At 37.2% G+C, this 22,037-nt stretch overlaps 1 protein-coding gene and 1 long non-coding RNA gene across 9 annotated transcripts in view; one reads left to right on the top strand and one right to left on the bottom strand.

The window, feature by feature from the left end:
- The first annotated feature begins 93 nt into the window (after positions 1 to 93).
- LOC118276434 (syntaxin-binding protein 5) overlaps positions 94 to 22,037 on the top strand; it is a 208,234-nt gene continuing 186,290 nt past the window's right edge. For all 8 annotated transcript variants that reach the window (XM_035594740.2, XM_050707559.1, XM_050707558.1 and 5 more), the window contains exon 1: positions 94 to 237. In XM_035594740.2, coding sequence (XP_035450633.1) covers positions 115 to 237 — 123 coding nt within the window. In that variant the 5' untranslated portion in view covers positions 94 to 114. The remainder of the gene's footprint in view (positions 238 to 22,037) is intronic.
- On the bottom strand, positions 16,640 to 17,444 carry LOC126912959 (uncharacterized). The gene is made up of 2 exons (XR_007707580.1): positions 16,852 to 17,444; positions 16,640 to 16,749 (listed from the first exon to the last, which is right to left on the bottom strand). It is a non-coding gene; the product is annotated as an uncharacterized LOC126912959 (long non-coding RNA).

Below are 22,037 nucleotides of genomic sequence, written 5' to 3'. Positions count from 1 at the left end.
GACCGACCTTCCTTCCGCCAAAACCGGCTCGCTGTCCGCGGCGGACGGCTGTGATGTAGCCGCGGCCGGCGCGAGCGGCCTTCGGACAAAGGACCCGCTACTCGATTATTCGCGATGAAGAAGTTCACGTTCAAGGGGGTGCTCGACGGGTTCCGCAGCTCGGTGCAGGCGGCCCCGCGAGGCACCGAGCAGGAGATCCAGGAGACTTTGCGTCCCGATCACTTCCAAATCAAAAAGGTGAGTGGTTTTATCGCGCGGCGCGGCCCAAGGTCCCACAGATAATGGCGATGAACGGCACGCGAGCAGCGCGGCCTCCGCGGCCTGCGGGAGAGGGGCGACCACGCTCCAGTGCCGGTACCGTATTTATAACAGCACCTGAGCGCGCGCCGTCTGCCAGCGTGCAGCCTCTGTTGTGTAAACTGTACGCACGCCGCACGCCGCACGTCCACGGCATGACAGCGACAGCCGACACCTCTGTGCATTACTGCTAATCAAAACAATCACAACATTTCGCCGCTCGCCGCTGCAACGACACGTCTATGACTCAGCTTTGTTGACATTTCTTTAGCCAAGAACGTGTACTATGCGTAACCTGACGTTATTTCAGTCTCCGTGAATGAGATGGCTGCAATTTTTTTGCGATTGTCGTTAGTCACGACGCTGCAGCCTCGTCCATCGATGTAATCAGCTATTATTAAATTGAGTTGACCACGGCAGGCGTAAAGTGCGTGGAAGCACGATGAGCCAATTTTTATATTGGGTAGATACATGGTGTCTAGGCTGATATTATTTTTCGTCAGATTACTGATCAGTGGAGCACCTGTAGGCGGTGAATAGCGATCATAATATTGAACTGATAACAGATTAGATAAGTGCTGCATTTAATAATGCCCATGCTCTCTGTCGTGTATTTTTGTTGGAAAGGTTACACGGAATACCGATGTTTTACCATGTATTATTGCTGACTGAATTATAAAGGTAGTTGTTTGAATAACAATTGCTATGTCACTAAAAATGCATAGAAATAGGAAGATCATGGAGGCCAGGCAGGAACTTACTAAAGTCGCTGGCTTTAAAAATATTTTCTGTCAAGAACTTGATTCTGGATACAAGCCCATGGTTAGAGAAAGCTTTATTGGACTGTTCGAATAGAAAGAAATCTGTCACGGACTTTTGTTGCCGTAACTTCTGGTAAATCGATGTGATAGTACTTATTTACACCTCTGCCTATCCACCTTTGTGGCAAATCACATGCGCGATATTAGTTATGTTGTATTACGTAAACTTCCTGAAATCAGGAAAGCAAAGCATTTCCATGTCAAGGTCTGAAATGCTTTACACGGGCAATGTTAATGATCGATAGCGTAAAAATGTAAAGAAACTTATAATAACCGAGAGCGCACCCGTAAGTTAACTTTGTACGTCAGTACAGATTCTATTTCCCTTCCAAAGTCGGGTATTGTGGAAAGTTGTGTCTAAAGCATCTCCATCTGTGCCAGCCCGCCAGCCTCCGCACGGCAAATGAGCAAACTCTTGAATAGTAAACCACGTCGCGGTCGTAACAGAAGATGGAATACAAACATTTATTTATGATCGTTCTCCATTGAACATTCAGCATTTGTACAGCGGTATGCTTTTAAAACTTTTCCCTTTCTTTAAACGAATTTCTGAGGGCGCCAATTTGCGTGGGATCCCGGCTATCCATAAAGAAACAAGCTTTAGTTAGCTAATTCTTGTCAGAACTGTGTATTTTACTGTAAATCTTGAATGGGTCGACGAACTGTGTGGGGTGCGGTGGTTAAATAGCCCTTTTATATTTCTCATAATAGGTATTACGGGAATATTGAAGGTTTTCCTATTCACCATTGTCCTGAAAAAATAATAAGCAGAATTTGTATTGTACTTACAGGAGTCTTTGCCTTTTGGAGCAAAATTTATAAGATGAATAGTATTCGGTAGCGGCTTGTTATAATGGTCATACAGAAAGCATTGATAGGAGATTTTATCATCGATAACGTTCAGTACTTAGTGCTGAAGTACGTATTCCGTAGGTACATGTATACTTGGTATATAAGAGACTGTCGGGAGCTGTTTAGTAACGCAGATAAAAGGAAAACAATGTCACTCGGAGCACGTCGCTATTTATTTTTAATGCGCCATGATGTAAGCAAACATAGATTCACAGCTGGATCTGTCCATCCGTCCTCAAAGCCTTAGGACACGGTGACTCACGATACGTAATAGGATTTATCGAAACTATTGATAGGTTTTACCCACTGAACTCACCGATATCATACTAAATACGTTTATCTTTCGGATAACATTGATTGCTAGCCACTGTCTTTAAAAGGATTTCGATACGTCATATCCTTTTCGAACAAAAAGTATGTCCCGAGTAGAAAAATAAACTATTAAAATGCACTTGCTGACATACATTACACTTAACTAAATGCTTAGTACTTTAACACCAAAGAATAGTTAATGTCGAGCATCTATGCTGCATTCTGCATCGGCTTGCCACTTGGCAATATGTAGTAAATTCAGGCGATAACAGTTCTCCGTATATCGCGGTTATCTTCGACGGCTGCATAGCCATAGAGCTGATAAATATTACCACCCCACTTCCTCTCAATACAACCTTTTATCTTGTGAACCAAACTACGGAAAAATCAATGATTGATGCCTTACTAACTACAAAATTGTATCCCCATATTCCAACTATTGTTTGACATTTTAATATTGTTTTATGTTTAGCCAAAGTTAAACAGGAAAGATTTCAGACGGATCTGAAATTACCGTGATCCAGAAATCTGCGAGAAAAATAAAATACAACCACTATTCTTTTAACTTTTCTTAGTTCAACATACTCATAAATTCATAAAACGTTAAACAACGTGGTTTATAGTGCGGGGACACAAATAACAGTTTTCCACAACGTTGTTATATGACAGTAACTGTTATTCGCGTTGTGATGCGGCGTACGTAGGAGCAGTCATTATATCCTGCTCTCCCGAGATAAGTAATTACAGGGGAATTGGATTTGTCCATTGTTATCTCGGACTTGTGCTAGTGATTCATTTAATTAAGGACCGACAGCGAAGACTAGTTACTTAGTTCATCATTTTATGAATTTGGTATTTGAACACGCAATGCCATGTAACTCATACAAAACTCGAGGAAAATGAGTTACGTACATGGTAATTGTTATTAATAAATGAATGTTGGACACAGGTTAAACATTGTTCAAGGTAAATAATAAATCCACATGTAATTGTTATCGGAATAAATCCAGTATGAATTTTCCTTTATCAATGAGAATGACGTAAAGATTTAAAAATAAAAAAATGTACCAACGATCGTATCTTGATGAATAAGGACATTTTCAAATTATAACTGCGTAAAAAATGATAAAGAAATCTGATAAAAGCAAGTATTTTTTTTAGACCACAGAAAGTAGATAATTAGTTATAACGAAAATCAAATAATTGGTACCAACTCCGTTTGACATTAATAACACATAATGGCACTGCTAGATATTAAATATTGTACGTGAAATGTGCCATATGTGACAGGGCAGACTATTACGTTTAATTATATTAATTCTACAATCTAGGTTGTAACTTAATTAAGGATTTGGGGCCATAAATCACACAAACTTGGACTTGGGCTGACAAGTCATTATTTTCATTTCGCATTTGTATGGTAAGCCATCAATAAACTGCATCAGTCTGTGTGTCATAATTAATCTGGATGTTGTGGTGCCTGTCCGAGAGGATTCGTAAACGGTCGGCGAGGATTACACGGCGTCAGCGATGAATTACAATGTTCCGGTAGGGTTGTGACGCGGCAAGTTGTCTCTAGTTGTACAAGCCGCCATGTAGTGGGGCGCAGGTTTTATTTATGGTGTAGGCAATTAGCGTCGAACATGGATACCCGAAACACCAGAGGCGTTACAAGTGCGTTGCCGGCCTTTTGGGGGTTAGGAATTTATGGGTTGTTGGGGAATCGGGGATTGGGAAGGAGGATAATTGGGCTTCCAGTAACCTCACTCACATAACGAAACATAACGCAAGCGTTGTTTCACGTCGGTTTTCTGTTAGGCCATATCACCATATCACTCCGGTTGGGCAGGTCAGGTCCATTCGTGCCGAAGCATGGCTCTCCTACACTTAAAAGGACACGTTTCTAGCGTGTAATTGTTTCTTTGAATGAAATACAGAATAGTTCCTTTTTTCAGGAAGATCGACAACTTTGTTAAAATCGCAATGTTTATCTAAAGACTCAATTAAATTATCTAAATATAACAATACTACTCGTATTATTGAAAACAAGTAATTGATGTCGTAAGTTGTCGTAAGCTTATTACGACATTGTAGCGATAAGACTCGCTCATTGATGATAATTGTTTGTGTGTAAGTGTATTTATAGTTATTCATACAGTTATTTTCATATTTCGTCTCATATCGGCAACGGGGTGAACGTGATCGCAATTACGATTGCTTGATTATATATAGAAGGCGGGTCGCTACTTCGCTAGGTTTGTTCTACGAAAAACTAGCTTTTCCAAGAACAATCAAAGAAAATTCTCCAAATCGCTACCTTACTGAGTAATAATGATTGATGTTTGTAATTTTCTTATAAGTTTCCAAGTAAGAGACAAAAATAATCTTTCATTTTATTTCGTAAATTTTATAAATATGAAGAAAAAAGAAAGTCCGAGAAAAGTAGAAAAACGTTTATTTTAAAACCGTTATTACGGAGCGGACCTCGTTGAAGCAACCGTTATTTTAATAAATCGCTGATCCCTTAAGTATCCTTTAAAGGAATAGACATAATTGCTATTACTAAAACCGAAATAGAAAGGTATACGTAGTTGCTTTAATTTTTGAAAATGAAATTACCTAACTGAAATTACGTTACCCAACTGAAATTAAATTATAATTGCTTAGGTAGAGCTTAAATATTTGTTTTACTTAACTAGCAACGAACTGTTTTAATAGTGAAATCTTAATTAAAATTCAGAAATAATTTTACGAAATATTTTAGAAATGAAAGAAAGAAAGTAACTAAGTAGTCGAAATTGAAATTATAAGTTCACATTTCCTATCAGAAAGATCAATGTACCAACAAGGAATCTGTATCACACCGTAATTGTTCGTAATTAATACAGTTAACGATGCGAAACTGCTATTTTATTAAATCACATATCGCAACGCTAGTCACGAATTAACAAGCGGCCGTGACGTCACTAGTGATTCATTCGAATTTCGAACGGCAGCCATTACGAGCTCGCTGGCTGAACAACATTACTTTTGCATTGAAATTGATAACGAAATTGCTTTTAGGAATTCAAATATTCTATTGTTTGATGTAAAAACTGGCAATATTGGTCTGAAACGTAGGCGTCGAAACATTTCGTTAAGTGCTGTAAACTGAAAATGTACCGTAATAACAAAATGTACTTTACCTAACGCAGAGTAAACTTTGTCATAGATAAAATATCCTGACGATTGCAAAAAATGTTTTATAAAACACACCTACATAGGTAAATGGCATTTTAATACCTATCTATAATCTGGATCAGAATAATTTAAATAAAGAAATTAATTGATAAAATACAAAATTGATGAGGCTCAACGTTGATATAATTCAGAAGGAGTATTTTTGAGGCCGAATGCATTGTGCGGGGCGCGGCCGCAGCCACAGACAATACAAACGAACAATGATTAAAACGAGATTGAATTTATTGCTGGACCGTGCCTACTTATCTTTTTAATATTCGAAAAACGAACGCCATTTGTATAAATTATGTCTTTTATGCTTGCTATAAAACATATATGTACATTTTTTAATGAACCTAGAGCTTTTGGGGCTTAATTTATATATATATTTTTTGGATACAATAAAAGAAAACACCTGCATTACTCCCACGTATCATGAGTTGTACGAATATTCCATAGAAATACCACGGCCATGTAAATGAGTAGGTGCCGCCCACGACACGGCCGCCCGGTTAGCAGCTAACTAAACAAATATTACTTAACTACACAACCGTAATGTGTTACAATATTGCTTGGCTAGTTATTTTTAAAGTATTAAAGGTTCCAGTTTTTAAATTAAACTTATTTCGTTTCATTTCGGGTCATGTCTAAAATAAGAATTGCCTTGAAAGAACTGTGAAGTAAGTAGTTTTAAAGTAAAATAAAATCGTGTTTACGTTAACATTTTGCGAACTTGTAACACGATAAGCAAATATTGATTTCAATAACACATAAAACATTGATCACTACACGTAACAGACAGACAATGGCAGACTCGCGCCGCGTTATCAGAATTTGTGCAAAGATTAGCACATATCCGCAGCGGCAGCCTGCGGTCACGTGGGCTGATAACCGCCGTCTCTAATTCGCAGCACTATTATACGCAGCTACACTGCTGCCCAGCATAACTTGGCACCGCACAGCGGCGCTGCGTGCAAACGTAAATGTCAACAATATGTCAAACTCTATCGATTTGCATTTAGTTTGCTTTCCAACCGCATATCAATCTATGTTGGCCTCTGTATTTGTGTATTGAAGCAAGCAGTGAACAAATATTTGCGTGTAATATTGAATTCGGCTGGGGGCCATACAAACAAATAGTAGTTGTGAGCTCCGTGCATATCAGGAACACGCATGACGTTGGTTTGCTCGTTCAAGTTGCAAATATGGCGCGCTCTTCCATGAAACTGATGTTTATTTTTATTGTTGTGCACGAAACGATCTGTTTGTAAAACTTCCAATTATGTTTTATATCTGTAACAGTCGTATGGATAGCGGAATGTGTTCTGTGATGTGCAGTACAATTTCATTCCAATGTTATTCCTGGTTTATCTTCACTATAAGTATATTCAACCAAGGAACGTGTTTGCAGAGATGCTGAACGTTTAATTAACCCGTTGTCGCCGAGTTCCTAACAATGCTCACCAAGTTATTTATAATCTGGATAAAGTTCACACGTGAGACTGCAGAGTGTCGAGTAGATGACATAAATGCATATCTTACAAGTACCTAAGCAGTACGGGCGGCGGGCGAGTGTCCACAAACTTGGATACGTACGACGTACAAGCGGTACAAGTTTGCTATCTTGCAGCAAACGTCGGACAACTTCTTCAGCTGCAATATCGTAAGTTTGTGCTGAAACGTATCGACATTGTTTCCAGAACAATCTTTAGCAAGGGGTAAAGATACAACGGATATTTATGGGACCCACGTCCATGTACTTATCCCGGTCCACAAGCCACGCTTCGATGGCTCACAGCCTCACAGGCGAAAATAAAGAGACCTCTCGTTTTGTTTACTTTAGGTACCTACTACATAGAAGTAACAAAGCATTAATAATAAATACCTAGGTCGTCTGAAAATTCAGTGCGTTGGAAAATATTGAAAGTCCAAGATGAAAGAAAGTGTTTCTTTACTGAAGTAACATGAAGTGCGGCCACGTCAAGATGAGGTCCTCGCCTGCTTACGAAAATAGCCTCGTTGAGTATTATAATCGATATTTAAAAGGTTTGACAGCTTCTGGCATTAACTCCTCAAAATATGGAACGAAAAGAAACTAAAAATTGCAATTCTTCACGTCTCAGCATAAACTTTTGCGATGTTATTACTCCATCCATGTTCTGACATTGAGTAGAATTCAGAATCCGCTGGTAACCCACACAATTGAGTTGTCAGAATATTCCTGCGACCTACATTGCTGGGACGGAGGGGGATGGGAGATATCTGGGGCTCTCTCACTCGGGTTGGAAGGAAATTTTTGATGTGTGGATATGAATTGGTGAGGCTGTGGCCTGCGCGGCTCCTGCTCGATTCGGTTTATGGCGAATTATTCCGTGTTCGTGTCTTGTCTCACCTTATGTTGCGGTTCTGACAACCGTTTTTGTCGGCACATAATTTTCGAGACATGTTCTTTTCACCTTTCAGATTTTATATTGATTCTTCTTGGTCTTTTGTAAAATTGACTGTTATTCTGAGCTTGTTAAAATACCGCGTACTTTTGAAGGGTTAGCTTTCTAGCAATGCTCTACTCAATAGTATCAACTTGCAGATACAGCTTTGGTTCTACGAAAACAATTTCTCCTCCTCAGAAAAGCTCAAACAAAACCTTTTAAAATATCCAGAGTGAAACGGATAGAACAGTGCGCTTCCTAGTAGATGTAAGTAAACCGGGACACCACTTAATATTTTAGTGGCTCGAGTAATTTTATGAAGCAGTGGCCATATATGTTAGTGATTAATAAAATGGCCGCGGTACGAGTGTTACGAGCCCATAAATGAGGCGTCACTCAACTAACATGCATTAACTGTTCATAAAATTAAGAACTTAATAAATTGTTGTAATAGTTCATTATTTATAGCTGTTTGCTGAGATTGTCTGCGGTTCGGTTTTAATTAAGTAATTGGAATCCTAAGACTAAAGCAATTAGGGCTAAATTTGATTTGAGAGTACCTAAAAGATTATAGAACTAACGAATAAGATTGATTGAAACCTTTGTTAATGACTTTAATTTCAATTGTTGTGGATGAAATATTAAAGAAGTATACTGTACTCTTAGTACGAGTTTGCTTTACGTACATTTAAAGTAATTGAAACGAGAGCGCGTTCGGCACTCTGATTGGCCGGCTCGAATAAACCAACCAATCAGAACGCCGAACGCGCTGTCTTTTCGATTACTTTAAACGTAAAGCATTACTGGGATATTAAAAGTTTTGGTCGTTGTCGTCGTGGCAAAATTTTATCTCCTAGATAACAAAGCGACATAGGACTCCATAGAGAAAATATGGAAACACCACACAATTTGAAATAGTAGACCTACAAATATTACAGACAGGGCAACATGAGACTCAATGGTAACCAAACACTGAGTGGCATATCCGTGCCTTCGTTGGTCCCAGACCTATTTTTAAACGCTTTTGTGTGTCACTATAGTTAATTCTAGATAAAAATAAAGAATTAAAAGGCTAGACCACTTGGAGGACACAACATATGAAGCAATTAAGTTCTTTCAGTGTCTTATATCCCATAAATATTGGGTCAGAATGTGGCCCAAGGCCGGCTCTAGTTGGCATCCCTCCACAATCCATGAGTGTGTACTCTGTACTCTGTGTGTGTGTGTGCTTGTGTCCTAGGAACACTAACCTTGGCATCTTACTTAGTTTTCTTTTGATGTCTTCTGGCACAATAAGTCTCCGTTTGAAGGTTATGTTACTGTTATGGAAACCTTTTCTCTTTTTTATTTTTGTCCTTGTTAAAGTGTTACAAGATATTGTGTCAAGTGTTTTTGGAGAACAGAAGTACCTATTCTAGTGCTTTTCTTGGAGGGAAAAACGTCGGCCCATTAAACATAAAAAAGGGAGAAAATCATCCAATGACTTCTCCCGCCTTAGCTCAGGGGAGCGGGAATGTCAGACTCTTACTGACTAAAAACCATACCGTTCCTACTCCTGCTTTTCGAGCCGGAGCCCCGGTAACCCGCTAAGTAGTCCGCAGCTCCAGCTATACTAGTGCTGGATAAATTGTAACTACGTCAAAACGCTACAACACTTGTATTATTCTATTGTAGTCTTGAGAAAGCAAGACCGCGTTTTACTCTAGCCAGGTTTTTCCATCAGACATAAGTAAACATTCACTTTGATAGAATTATTTACAAACTCCAAGTTCAGCTATAAAAACTGATAACATATCGACATATTGTTATTCCAGTGATATATTCGCTGTCGCAGGTGTAATGTTTACAAACATTTCTGGTATATTGACACACTGATGTCTAGGGAGGAAGCCAAATATTGTAAGCAAATAAAATGTATGGACAGACGATTCTGGGAACTATCAGCTATTCTTTTCAATTCCGTAGAATTTTCAATATTAGATAAAAACTCCATATAATGTTAAAATTCTATGGTTGTGAACATAGAGCGAGGAATTTTATTTCATCTTTCTTCAAACATTGCATAAATAAGTAGTTTCTACAAATGCCTGTCACTGTACAATGTTACTGGCACCAGCAAAAATCAGTTGTTTTAAAAAACCGCTCCAATTCTCGTCGGTTTTTGTGTGGCAGCCGGCTGAAACACGAGAGGACCGTCAAAGGGACCCTCGCGCTCGCTAAATACAAGGGCCCTCCGGAGTACCTGGTTGCCTGGCTGGTGCTGGCTCATTACGGCGAATTTGTTGCGAACCACTCTCTATTCGCTTGCACGGTTAATTACTTGCTAATGTTTGCTCTCGTTTGTTGTACGGTAGTTTTTAATTAAACTTTCGCAGTTGTGTTTTTGTTTTTTATCGGAGAGTTGTTGATTGTGGATTGTGGTCGCAGGATAAACTGCTTGTAGTTCTTTTATGGTTGCTTTTCTAAGGTTATTGCAGTCAGAGTTGTTTTATGTTGGTACAATTTGTTATTGGCATTGGATTATGTGTGTGTATGTGTGTCAATTCCCTGCCTAATATTCCATGGTTACTGATTCGGAAGTTTTGGTAGTTATTATCATCAGAATGTGGGCAGTTGGAAGCTGAGTTTAGGCTTAAACTGAGATAATCTAATGTTTTAATAATTTATACAATTGTTCATGGAATTTTTTTGAGTAGTGACCATGACAACGAGTATATTTTTCTACCTATTCGTATTATTAACTGTAATTGGTGGGTACTAAAAGCCAATCCTTATACTAACGCTAAATTAATTGCATTATGTACCTAGGTAATTGAGACCTAAGACATTTCTAAGCTACAAATAAACACGAGTGAAAAGCAAAGTCTGTTCACAAAGTCAAGAAAAATAAACTAAGAACCGTAATGCCGCTTCACAAGATAGTTGCTAAAGTAGAACTCTCTGCGTTGTAAACAGCTCATTACTGAGCACGTGCCTCCTAATCCCCAGACAGGGATCCGACAAATGCGTGTCACCCTGATGAGGATCAGCCTTACCTCGCTAATTGGACAACCTACTTCAAGACACGATCGATACTGTTACTCCAACCAGAGGGCACTTAACTCATCAAGTGATTTACTTGACAATTTTCAAAGGAGACGTTATGATACCACAAAGATGGTTAAATTGGGACTCTAGGGGTATATAGAGCCTGTTTTGGAAGAACATCGTAAGCGACAGAATATTGGTATTTCACTTTTATATCCTAATGAATAGCTAAAACAATTTGGACCCTGATGCTAAGACTTTTAGATCCCTATTTGAAAAAAATGTTTAAGATCTTGCTGGTTATTTTATTACAGAATCAATTTACTGCGCTATTATAAACATAAATCTAAAAGAATAACGAGTAAAGTGCTTACTTATTCTAAGATATAGATGCACTCGACTTAGAATTTAATCGCACAGAGCTTTCACAAACAAGGGTAATTGGCTGTAACACAGCGCTTTACCTGCTAACTCCTGGCGGGGTGAGGAGCATCGCGTGTGTAAATGCATTGGCCCACTTCACTCCGTGTTCCTGCTGATAGCTCGCCGCTGCACTACGCTACACGGTTTGTTTATCATCTCATTAGCTTACTACTCCCGAAGACAACGCTCCATAAACTGACGCAGGGAATACTGCGCTGTAGGTACTGATTTTAAACATGATAATGGCTTGCATGTGTTACTTAAAGGTAGCTTACTAAAATCCTGTGACTACTATTCACATAACTTGATCTATATCATGTGATATAGAAACTGTTTTGAAGGATAAACTGTAGATGGTACGGAAAAACTTGTACCTATTTCTAAGAAATTGAATAGAGCTAAGTAACTAAGTACGTTTCCTTGAGAATGTTGTCTGGTTTCTTGTGCCAACGAGTGCAGTTGAATATTGCAAGCCTCACTATTTAGAAGCGGGTTTAAAAGGAATCTCGTTTCTTAGGAGCGCCCGGTTGTAAAATGGAGAGGTAAGTTTTTCTTAATTTTTGCTTCAAGTTGTTGTGCGAAATATATTTAACGACTTGGTTTGTGGTTGAAGTATAAAACAAGACTTAATATGATGCGATTAGAGAAATATCTTAAAATCTTTACAGATTTTACGTATGCTTCGTAAATTCGGATTTTATTGAATAAGGCTGAAAACTTACATAAACATGACGGTCTTTCATCTTGTTTGGCAATCACATTTGCGTCTATATTCCCGAATATTGTGGAACCTATTCAGGCACCAGATTGAATACATCACGTACCGCGGCATGGCTTCATCTCAGGTATTGCGTCATATTCCGAATAGACTAACTTTCAGACCTTTAGGTTTCGAACCGAATCCTTTCTCAGACAGAATTACACTCAAATTTCGTGGCACGCCGGTTTGTGTGAGACTTCAGCGATGTAAAATAATATGCCTAAATCTTTCTAGAATAACTGAGTGAAAATCCTGAAATAAAACCTCTTCTGAAAGGATTCCTTCAAACTTTGTATGAGATTGGACTTTTTGTAGGTTTAAGAAATCTTATTACCTTAACGGGTGAAGTTACTGGTGATTCGGATAGTAAACTGAAAGTATTTTTTAACTAAACTCGGTTGAATTACTTCGTGACTTCTTTATCAATGATATTGTATATCATTACAAATTGTTGTTGTAGGGTCTATGTTTACACTATGATTGGATTTCATATGTGTCAGTGGGTAATTTATTTGAACTATCAGTCATGAAAGTTTACTTGTAGGTAGTGACATGCGATTAATAGGAGTTTTCCATGATCTTCCTTAATCTTTTCTTCTGTACAGCATCCTCACCACCATCCGCCACGTGTCCGGGCATAGTTCAGCGTAATACAAATAGCTCTATTTCCCTCGGCCGACAATTTTACGCGTGTGCGACTTTTAATTTCCGCACCTACATGGCTGGCTTCCCTGTTTCAAGGACACAATTACTTACTACACGTCATTGTTGGCATCTACTTAGATGTTGTAATAATTAACAGCATGTGGGTTACATCGGGTTTTTAATGGTAAGTATAAGAAAATTTATTTTATAAATACGAGTACTACATTTAACCTTAATTCGATATCATTTATAATGAGACCTTTAGGTCCTAAGGAGTTTTCTGTCATGAACTTATAAAATACGTAAGATACATTTCAAGATCGACAAATATAAAGGCAGTTGTAGTCAGTTTGTCGTAGGTATCAGCTGAATTAGTTTAGGTAGGGCTGAAAGAAAAAATATGGTATCAATGGTGTCTTGTTAATAAATAATTCCTAGTCCTCCTTCATTAAAGTATTTAGCCCCTTGCGTATGATATTAAATAGGTTTAAATTATTGATAGAGTAACAAGGGGCCGGCTAGTAATGGCGCCTGTAATGACATAGTGTGGCCCGTTATTAGTGGCTTGATTACATGCCAGCTGTTGTATTGTTGCGACCCTTGATTGCCCGGGTGATGTACTGTTTATGTTCCAACCGATATGTATTTCATTACCTGCTCAACGTATGTGATATATGCTATGTAGAATATAAGGAATCGATGAGTCTTTTTACATGAAGACGATAGAAACATTACTGGTGATAATAGTGGGACATTTACGAACATTAACAATTGAAATGATGGACAGAAATGTTGTTGAAATGGTCAATCATAAAAGAGGAATGCCCAATTATTTGTTCTACTATAGTTGGAGCATGCATTGTGGGCGGGTAGCACCAACCATTCACGTATATTGCCAAATATTTTTTACTGGCCCGAGGCCGTTAGGAACGTATACTATTGATCGATGTTTTGTACTAAAACTGTTGAGTATTCCGATTACCTACAAGCTGAAAGTTTCCTCACTGCTTGGCTGAAAGGTTGGCAAACTCATAAACTGGATTGTTGTTAATTGCTCGACTGCATTGGCGAACTTCAGTTTGTGTTTTTGAATCAATAAAGTTCATTATTGCTTGTGGCTGCAGATTCTGAAGTTTGTAACTTCATCTAAACGCTTGTTGGCGTTCGAGATAGAATAGATCTTAACTATTTTCAATTCAGCAACTTTAGTAGCAATTACGTCTTTAAATAAAAGCCAGAAGTATTTGCTGTATATGGTTTTCTTTCGTAAATCAAACTTGTGCGTATTAATGTGACGATCACAGTAATGCATCATTCGGGCCGTACAGTTGGCCGGTGGACCGGTCTGTTGGCAAGCAGTCAACGCCGCGGTTGACCTGGCCTTCACCTCCTGTTCTGCATTCACGATTCATACGCAAGGGTTCATTGCAACAGAGCTAGCGCATAACTCGCTGGTCATCAGCTCCTTTACTATTCAGGAACTTGTGCATCATCCACTATAGTAAGGAGGGCAGAGAGCGTATTAAATTGCTTAGATAATAAAGAAGGTATAGAACTTTTCATTAGTGTGCAGTTTTTGAAAACTTGTGCAGAGAATGAGAGGTGAAAGAAGATTGACTGACTGCCATACTCAAAGTTATCTAATGGTTACTTAACCTAGTCTTTTCTTTTCTTTTTAACCGACTTCAAAAATGGAGGAGGTTATCAATTCGACCGTATTTTTTTTTTTCAGTTTAGGCAAATATTAAATTACTCTGAGTGCGGCAGAAAGACGTCTATTTTAATGAATCACTAGACTATAGTCCAATTAAGAAACAGATTTTATAACATCCAATTAAATTGATTGTTACACACTGACTGTTAGAGAATCAAATAGAATTGGAATAGTTATTTTATGTAAAATAGTTGAGTGGAAGCTGGGATAAAGATAGTTTGTTAGTTTCCGACTAATGGCTAGATTTATTTAGGGTCGAGCGGTAATTCAATAGATTAACATAGCGGTAATCGGTTGATTTTCACCTCATTACGGGGTTTTAGATTGCCAAATAGAATTTGTTTGTAGAGTATTCGTGTGTACCTATTTGATTTGTGGCGCGTAATTGGCGGGATGTGTTTACTTTAATACATGAAAGGATATGAAATGTTTACCGGCAATTAGGGACTAAATAATTATGTTACGTCTAATTATTGCGTACAAACGTTGTTTTAGTTGTAAACCTAGTGTAAATCATTCGAAACGTAATATTTGCTTTACGTAAATTCGTATTTTATATTAAGATTGGTCACACATTCCAGTCGCTAGCTTAATGTCAAAGCTGTACACATAAATACTCGTTCGTGACTAGGTGATACTATTAGTGTAGGCACTGGCACATCAAGCTATCCTTTTATAGATTATCAACCGTGTTGCAAATGCAGTATGGTTGAAAATTCATTAAATGTTTGACAGATTGGTGTAGTTTCATGTGCCTATTTACCTTGTGTAGTATCGAGTCGCAATAATGCGCATCTCTGGCCTGACTTAATGCCGACACGCCTTTCGAATGACGTGTCCTCGCGATGACGTCACACGTATTATCTCATTCTTATAGAGATGGCGCTTAGATTACATTCCTGTTTGCTTTGATTTGATTACATTCTTTTTAATATCCCTCATAAGAATTTTCTCCTGTTTTGTTGGTGCGTCTACAAACACACAAATGACATACACATTTACAGGTTATGGCTAAATAAGTGTGCAGTGCAGTTGTTTCAAATCTCCTTGATTCATTATCATCATCAGCTGGTTTTTTGCTGCACAAAGGCTACCTTCTAAGTATTAAGGGATTAATCCTGGGGATCGCAGTTCGAGCATCGTTTCAAAAATTCACATCTCTGAGCTGCTAGTCGCCCGCATAAGAATTCCACTACAAGTAACTGTAATAATATTTATAATCTGTGGCTAGACTGTACCAAGATTGTCAGATATACCGGATAGAGTCATGCCCGAATACTCAATCGTCTCTCAAATATTTAACGGCTGCTCAAATCATTGAGCACGCCGTTAAATTCAAGTTTGGTATGCTCAAACGTCAGTTAACTATTTAAGATCTACTTAAAGTTAAGCAATGCTCAAACCCCAGTTAAATGAAAAAATGGAATACTGAAACGATTATTAAAGTTGAGCATGTCTCAAATTTATGTCAAAGTCCATTCAAATGTAAGGGTGGTCTGACCTCCTCCTAAACGCTTTGACGGCTTGTCATCCTATCATCTAGCTTTGAAAAATTATAAATTACGTGTGAATTCCTGTTTACAATGTTTCTATCGTGGTTTTCTTATATTTCGGACGATGAAAGTTGTCCACCATGACACTATGAAGTGAAATTGAAATGCATTCAAACAATATAATGATGTGGAATTTCGTGCACGCTTTCATGTTTCCAAAAGACGATTTTGTTGTGCTATGCTCGAAGTCTTTTTGAAGGTAACGAGATGATCCGGCAGAGAACCAAAGCTATTGATGTAGCCCAAAGGATTAGCGGTGGGTCGGTTACTTTTATCGAAGAACTGATGACCGTTGTTCTGGAATGGAGACCGCGTTCAGGCAAACGTTGTGTATGGCGCCATCCAGCTAGGTGGATTGACGATATCCGCAAGGTGGCTGGTAATGATGGAGAGATGAAGATCGAGCACAATAGCGTGCCATTGTTCAATACTGGCATAGTGATGATGATGATGATGAAGGCAAGACGAGCTTATTTAAGATGCTTTCTTTCCTATACTGAGGTGGAGGAGACCCAAATTGCTCAACCCAGTCTGGATAGCAATCAAAATCTGGTAGATACAACTGGTTATGGCAATAAATACACATATTCAATCATATTAAAATAGTTTTATTATTATAACTATAACACTATAGGCGGCGATGGGATGGGAGTGTCTTGTATCGTTGGTCACCGTGCTCCCTATACTATAATTATATCTGTAAATATAGCAAAAAGCACATTATTTTGCAATAAATCAGATTACAGTTATACCTACAAGTATTAAGTTTATTAAGTATTTAGTTTGATTGCATAATTACTTCTTGATCAGCTCTAAAAGGATATCATTTTCAGCGATCGTATAATTGGACCCACGCTTCTTTTATTCTTCCATAACAAAAATCGAATTATAATAATGAACAATTTTAAGCAGGAGACAATTTCGCGCATCCAATGCGCGCATCGTGTCATTCAATTATGTCAAAGTCAATTGACTTTTACGTTTCACCACACGATAATCTAGTCGTAATAATTTATGTTTTAACTTAATATTATAATTGGGTGTAGGTACTTAAAAATATAATTTTTATTATGATATATATTAGTAAAATATGTACATGAATGTAATAAAATTTATTACGGCCAAATTATTTCAATTTTAGTACATCAATTATTATCGAATTAGTTTTTTGATCAAATCACGCTGCGTGAAACGAATATATAATTTACTTTTAAGTTTTCACACACTTTGTTATAAACCTACTAAACGCAATGAGTCAAGTATATAATTTTCTATTAAAACTTGCCAAGTTATATCATTTTTAACTGAGGTCTGTGTATGGAACTTGGTACTTATTTAGATCTCACTTCTTTTATAGGCGAAGCATTCCAATATTATCGAACTTGGCAGCCTTTCACATTTATGTTTTGGGTGGGATTTCATTTATTTTTGTAAGGTTTATTTTCTCTTTTTCTTATTTTACTTTACTTTGACTAAATACAAACCTTCCTAACGAATTTTAGGTCGGTACGACCATTGGAAGATATAGATAATTTTTTTGTTTTAGTTCCTTAGGGGTATGAATTTACACCTTCATTATTTTTAAAACCGACTCACACTTGACCATTTTCAGATTTTTTCCTTTACCTTGACCTAAAGACCTACCTCCATGCCAAATTTCAAGTCAATACGACCATTGGAAGTGGTCTAGGTTTTTGATGAGTGAGTGAGTGAGTCAGTCAGTGAGTGTATAGTAAAAATAGCGATTTTCTGACGTCAATATCTCAAGATCTACAATAGGTACATAAATGAAATTTTGTATTTTAGATAAGTAAGTAGATCTCGACAGATACTAGAAATTTCATATGCGTAGATAAAATAGATTTTGAGTTATAGGTGGGTCGAACTTGGCCCGAAATGGTTCGTGTAATATAACCCACGGCCGGTGTGTCGGTTTTTTTGCTCGAACTTGGCGGACACACTGCCGTGTGTCTAGATATATAATTTATTCTGTAATCGAGAACATGCTTATTGTATAGAATGTTGCCATAAAGCAAACATTTAACGGCTGCTCAGCTAACTACAACTTAATTTGAATTAACTGGCGTTTCAGTATTCCAGTTATATTTGAGCAATGCTTATCTTTAAGTTAGACTTAACTAACGGCTATATTTGACTGACGTTCGAGTATTCGGGCATCAGTCAGTCAGGCTGGTTAAAACTTTACGTATTTGCGTGACTGCGACATATTTCCGGACAAGTTTATTGATATCCCGCCAAAGTTAAGGTTACGGGGGCCACAGCGAATCATGTGGGCCGTTGTAAAATATCGTGTGTGTCGCCAAGTAATGGCGATTGCTGTAGACTTTTATTGATGCTCGTAAAATAATTGTTATCTATGTATCTTGGGACTTTTGACTGATGATTTGAAATTGATTTGCATGTGTATTTGTGCCTTAAACATACTTTCATATCCAAAAACAAACATTCTTATAAAGTTGTGCGCATGCAGTCTTGAACTCTTGCAGAGATTTTAAAGCATTTGTTAAGTTTTCAAATCAGTTCAGTGGGTGACAATGTGAGGTAAAGAAGGGATTGTTAGTCCATTCAACCAATCGTTCAATCTACCTACCATTAATGGACTAGACTAATGGATAGACTGATGACTGTTGATGAAGCGAAAGAGGTATGCACGATTCTATTCGATTTTACTAACTACTTAACTAATAATACATAGAATATAAACACAGTGCTCTTCCTCCTCCTACTAGGTATTTTATTATTTTGCTGTGTCCGACAGGGTCCATAATTGTGACTAATATCTATATACTAACAACCTGTAATACATTATGGCAAGCAATAAAGAATTGAGAATTGAGAATTAATTAGTAGCAATTGGCGTTCCATTGTCTTTGCCTACCCTCATGGGAGACGGGCGTGCGATTATGTATGTCTTACGAAGTAAAATTACGAACCCTGTAATTAAAATGGAGAAGACAAGTTACCAGTTTTGTATAATTACCACACAAAATAATAACTCGATTTTTATAAATAAAACTAAACTATAAAATACATTTCCCGTTAAAATAACGATTAAATCAGCCAGCAGTACCAGAGTTAGATAAATTATATCAATTATATGTTGTACGTTGTGGGGGAACGAGACAGAAAGTGCATTTATTGTGGAAATCCAGTGTAACACATATTTGTAATTATTTACTTAATTATGTCACTGATTGTACTAATGAGACGTTATCAGAGAAAGGTAAATTGATATCTGAATTACAAATTATTGAACTGATAAGGAATACTAGTTTGTTTTAAAATGCTCATAATTGACGCATTGTATTAAAGCTTGACTGAAAAATTATACAAAGAATATTGATAAGTAATAATATTTTTTCCTAGAACTGTCACCTAATTCTGAAAAATACTATGCTGAAACCCTTATAAAAAACAGTTTAGCTAACTGCGAAATAATCGCACACAAACATACATACCTACATATACACAAGTAAAACGTATAACCTCCATTTTTGACTAATTTTAAATAAAATATATCTTTATTTGTATGAAAAAATCGATGCTAACGAACTATCATTATCTTTATAGTGTTTATTATAACTTAGTTAAATGTCCAGAGTCTATAACGAGATATTTTCATCTAAATGACAAATGACGTTATCGTTGTAATATTTTTGCCAATCACATTATCTGTACATAAAGTGCCAAGTTCTTGGCATCTATATTTAACTCTGAACCGTCATAAAATGGAACTTTCACTAATGTCCTGTCATATTGAGGACTTGACCTCCAGAAATAACTTTTTAAGTATTGAGTGCTGAGTGAAGGAGTCCCATCTTTGATTGAAATGACCATGAGTGCGCAGTTAATTAATTTTGTGTTTAAATCATGACACAAATGACATCAGCTGTTATATCTGTTTCAGCCAATTTTATACAGAGGAAGGATCATAGGCATGTGATAAATTTAATAATTTTGAAATAACATGGCATTGAAAAGAGAGGTATCTAATTTAATCCATAAAAAACTAAAAATACAATAAGACATACAACTTCTCGTCGTTAACATTTCATACTATACCTATTTCCTTCACCTTAAGTTACGGTGTCAAGATCATCGAGTTTCGCAACCTAGGTTAACCTAACGTGACCGTCAGCTAACATAACCAGCCAATAACTAAATTACGACTCGCCAATAACCCAATAACTTAGAGCAATCGTTCGGAAAGGTCACTCGCTACTCGCTACTCGCCACGAGACAGGAGACACCGGTAGCGCGCAGCAATAACCCTGTTACTGACGGTATATCGTCCAGATAGTCGCCAATTTCCGGCCGCCCTCAACTCCATCATCACGTATGCTGTTCCTGACGTAAAGTGGACTGAACTACAACTATGCTTTAGACTGTAAAATTTAGGTGAAACGTGAAGTTTGGATAGTTATCTGTCAGTCTGTTAGTGAAGTTGTGTTAAGGGTACAGGTTGCCCTTAAAGGTTATAATCTATGTAGAACTTAATTTATACGCAATATATAACACTGAAGAGTTTGTTTATTTGAACGTGTTAGTTTCTGAAATACTGGTTCGATTTAAATAAATATTTTTGTGTTGGATAGTCCATTTATCGAGGAAGGCTACAGTCTATATGTTTAATATTAAGACCGAAAAGAATAATTCCAGTAAAACTGCGAATTGCGAATTTGGTATTAAGTCTATAGGTGTTATGATGAATCGTTCGCTAAAAAAATATAATAAGATCCTGCGAAACTAGAACAGTTCGCTCTTAGTTTCCCACATCCTATTTCCTTTCTCAGTCTGCAATTTCCTCCGAGACTGTCCCGACTTCTAGGGCAGCCATTTTGATTATTTATCTGTTGAATATTTCGCGCCTAAAAGTGACATCAATCACTGAGTTCGTTCACCCCGACCTTGTCATAGACAAGTTGGAAAAAAGGAGAAAGTAACGCATATTGGACGTGTTCCAAATATGTCAAGGGCGGCCATATTTATGTACAACTATGGCTCACTTGTCATTGTGTGCGCCAAGTTTCAGTTTTCATTCAATACAGATATATTTGATTGGCACCGCTTTCCCGATTTCAGTTACGATATTTATTTTGAATGTTTCTTAAAAAGTAAAGATACAGTTAATTATTCTTGATTTTGGATTGGTTAGTTACTAGGTACACACTTAACTGTTAAGCGATTAGTAGATAGTTTACAATTCAACCAATGAAACAAAGATATAATCCTTTATGTAAATAAATCTCGGTCCAGATTCAAGTGAAATCCTTTACAAATTAATGTTGTATTTATATCTTGTAAACAAAGTAGGAGGCAGTGAAAGGATCTGTGAAACGAACAGTGAGATAATTTAAATGGTTGTTGTTGTACACAAAGTTCCTTGTAAGCCTGCCCGGTGGCCGCCATTGTCCCGTTAGATAAGCTCTTACAAATACGCGGCAAATAAACTTTAGTTCTGTTTGTCAGATTACGATAAATAATGTCCTTTGTCTTTTCTAAATGTAGTGTACAATCTGTATTATGAGTTACTTAGGACAAAGTACCACATTTTCTGCATTTATTGTGATAAGAGTGTGATTAGTTGATTACACTATTCTGAATTACGTTAGTGTTAGTGATCGTTTTTCTGTAATTTATTAGGTACTTGTCCTAGACAGCAGACTGAGAGGCAAAAGTACCAGATTTATATCCTTTAAAGTGAAAACTCCTTGTCCTTTCTTTCTATATCTTCTTTGAATACTAATCAAGTATGCTATGATAAATTATTTAGTCAAATAACGTGTCCGAGGTCCCCAGCGTTCCTTAGGCATGTTTAATATATTTAGCCCTTACGAAACTTTGTTTTCCCCAAGATGTACCCAATTTAAAAGTTTCCTTTGATCATAATATATTTCGCTGGTCTACTAAACTTATAAACTCGTTGATTGATTAAATTATAACAAGTTCGATACTTGCGTCACA

The sequence above is a fragment of the Spodoptera frugiperda genome, chromosome 31 (assembly GCF_023101765.2).
Source record: "Spodoptera frugiperda isolate SF20-4 chromosome 31, AGI-APGP_CSIRO_Sfru_2.0, whole genome shotgun sequence".
In the NCBI taxonomy this organism is placed as follows: domain Eukaryota; kingdom Metazoa; phylum Arthropoda; class Insecta; order Lepidoptera; family Noctuidae; genus Spodoptera; species Spodoptera frugiperda.
This window is presented reverse-complemented; position numbering and strand designations above follow the sequence as displayed.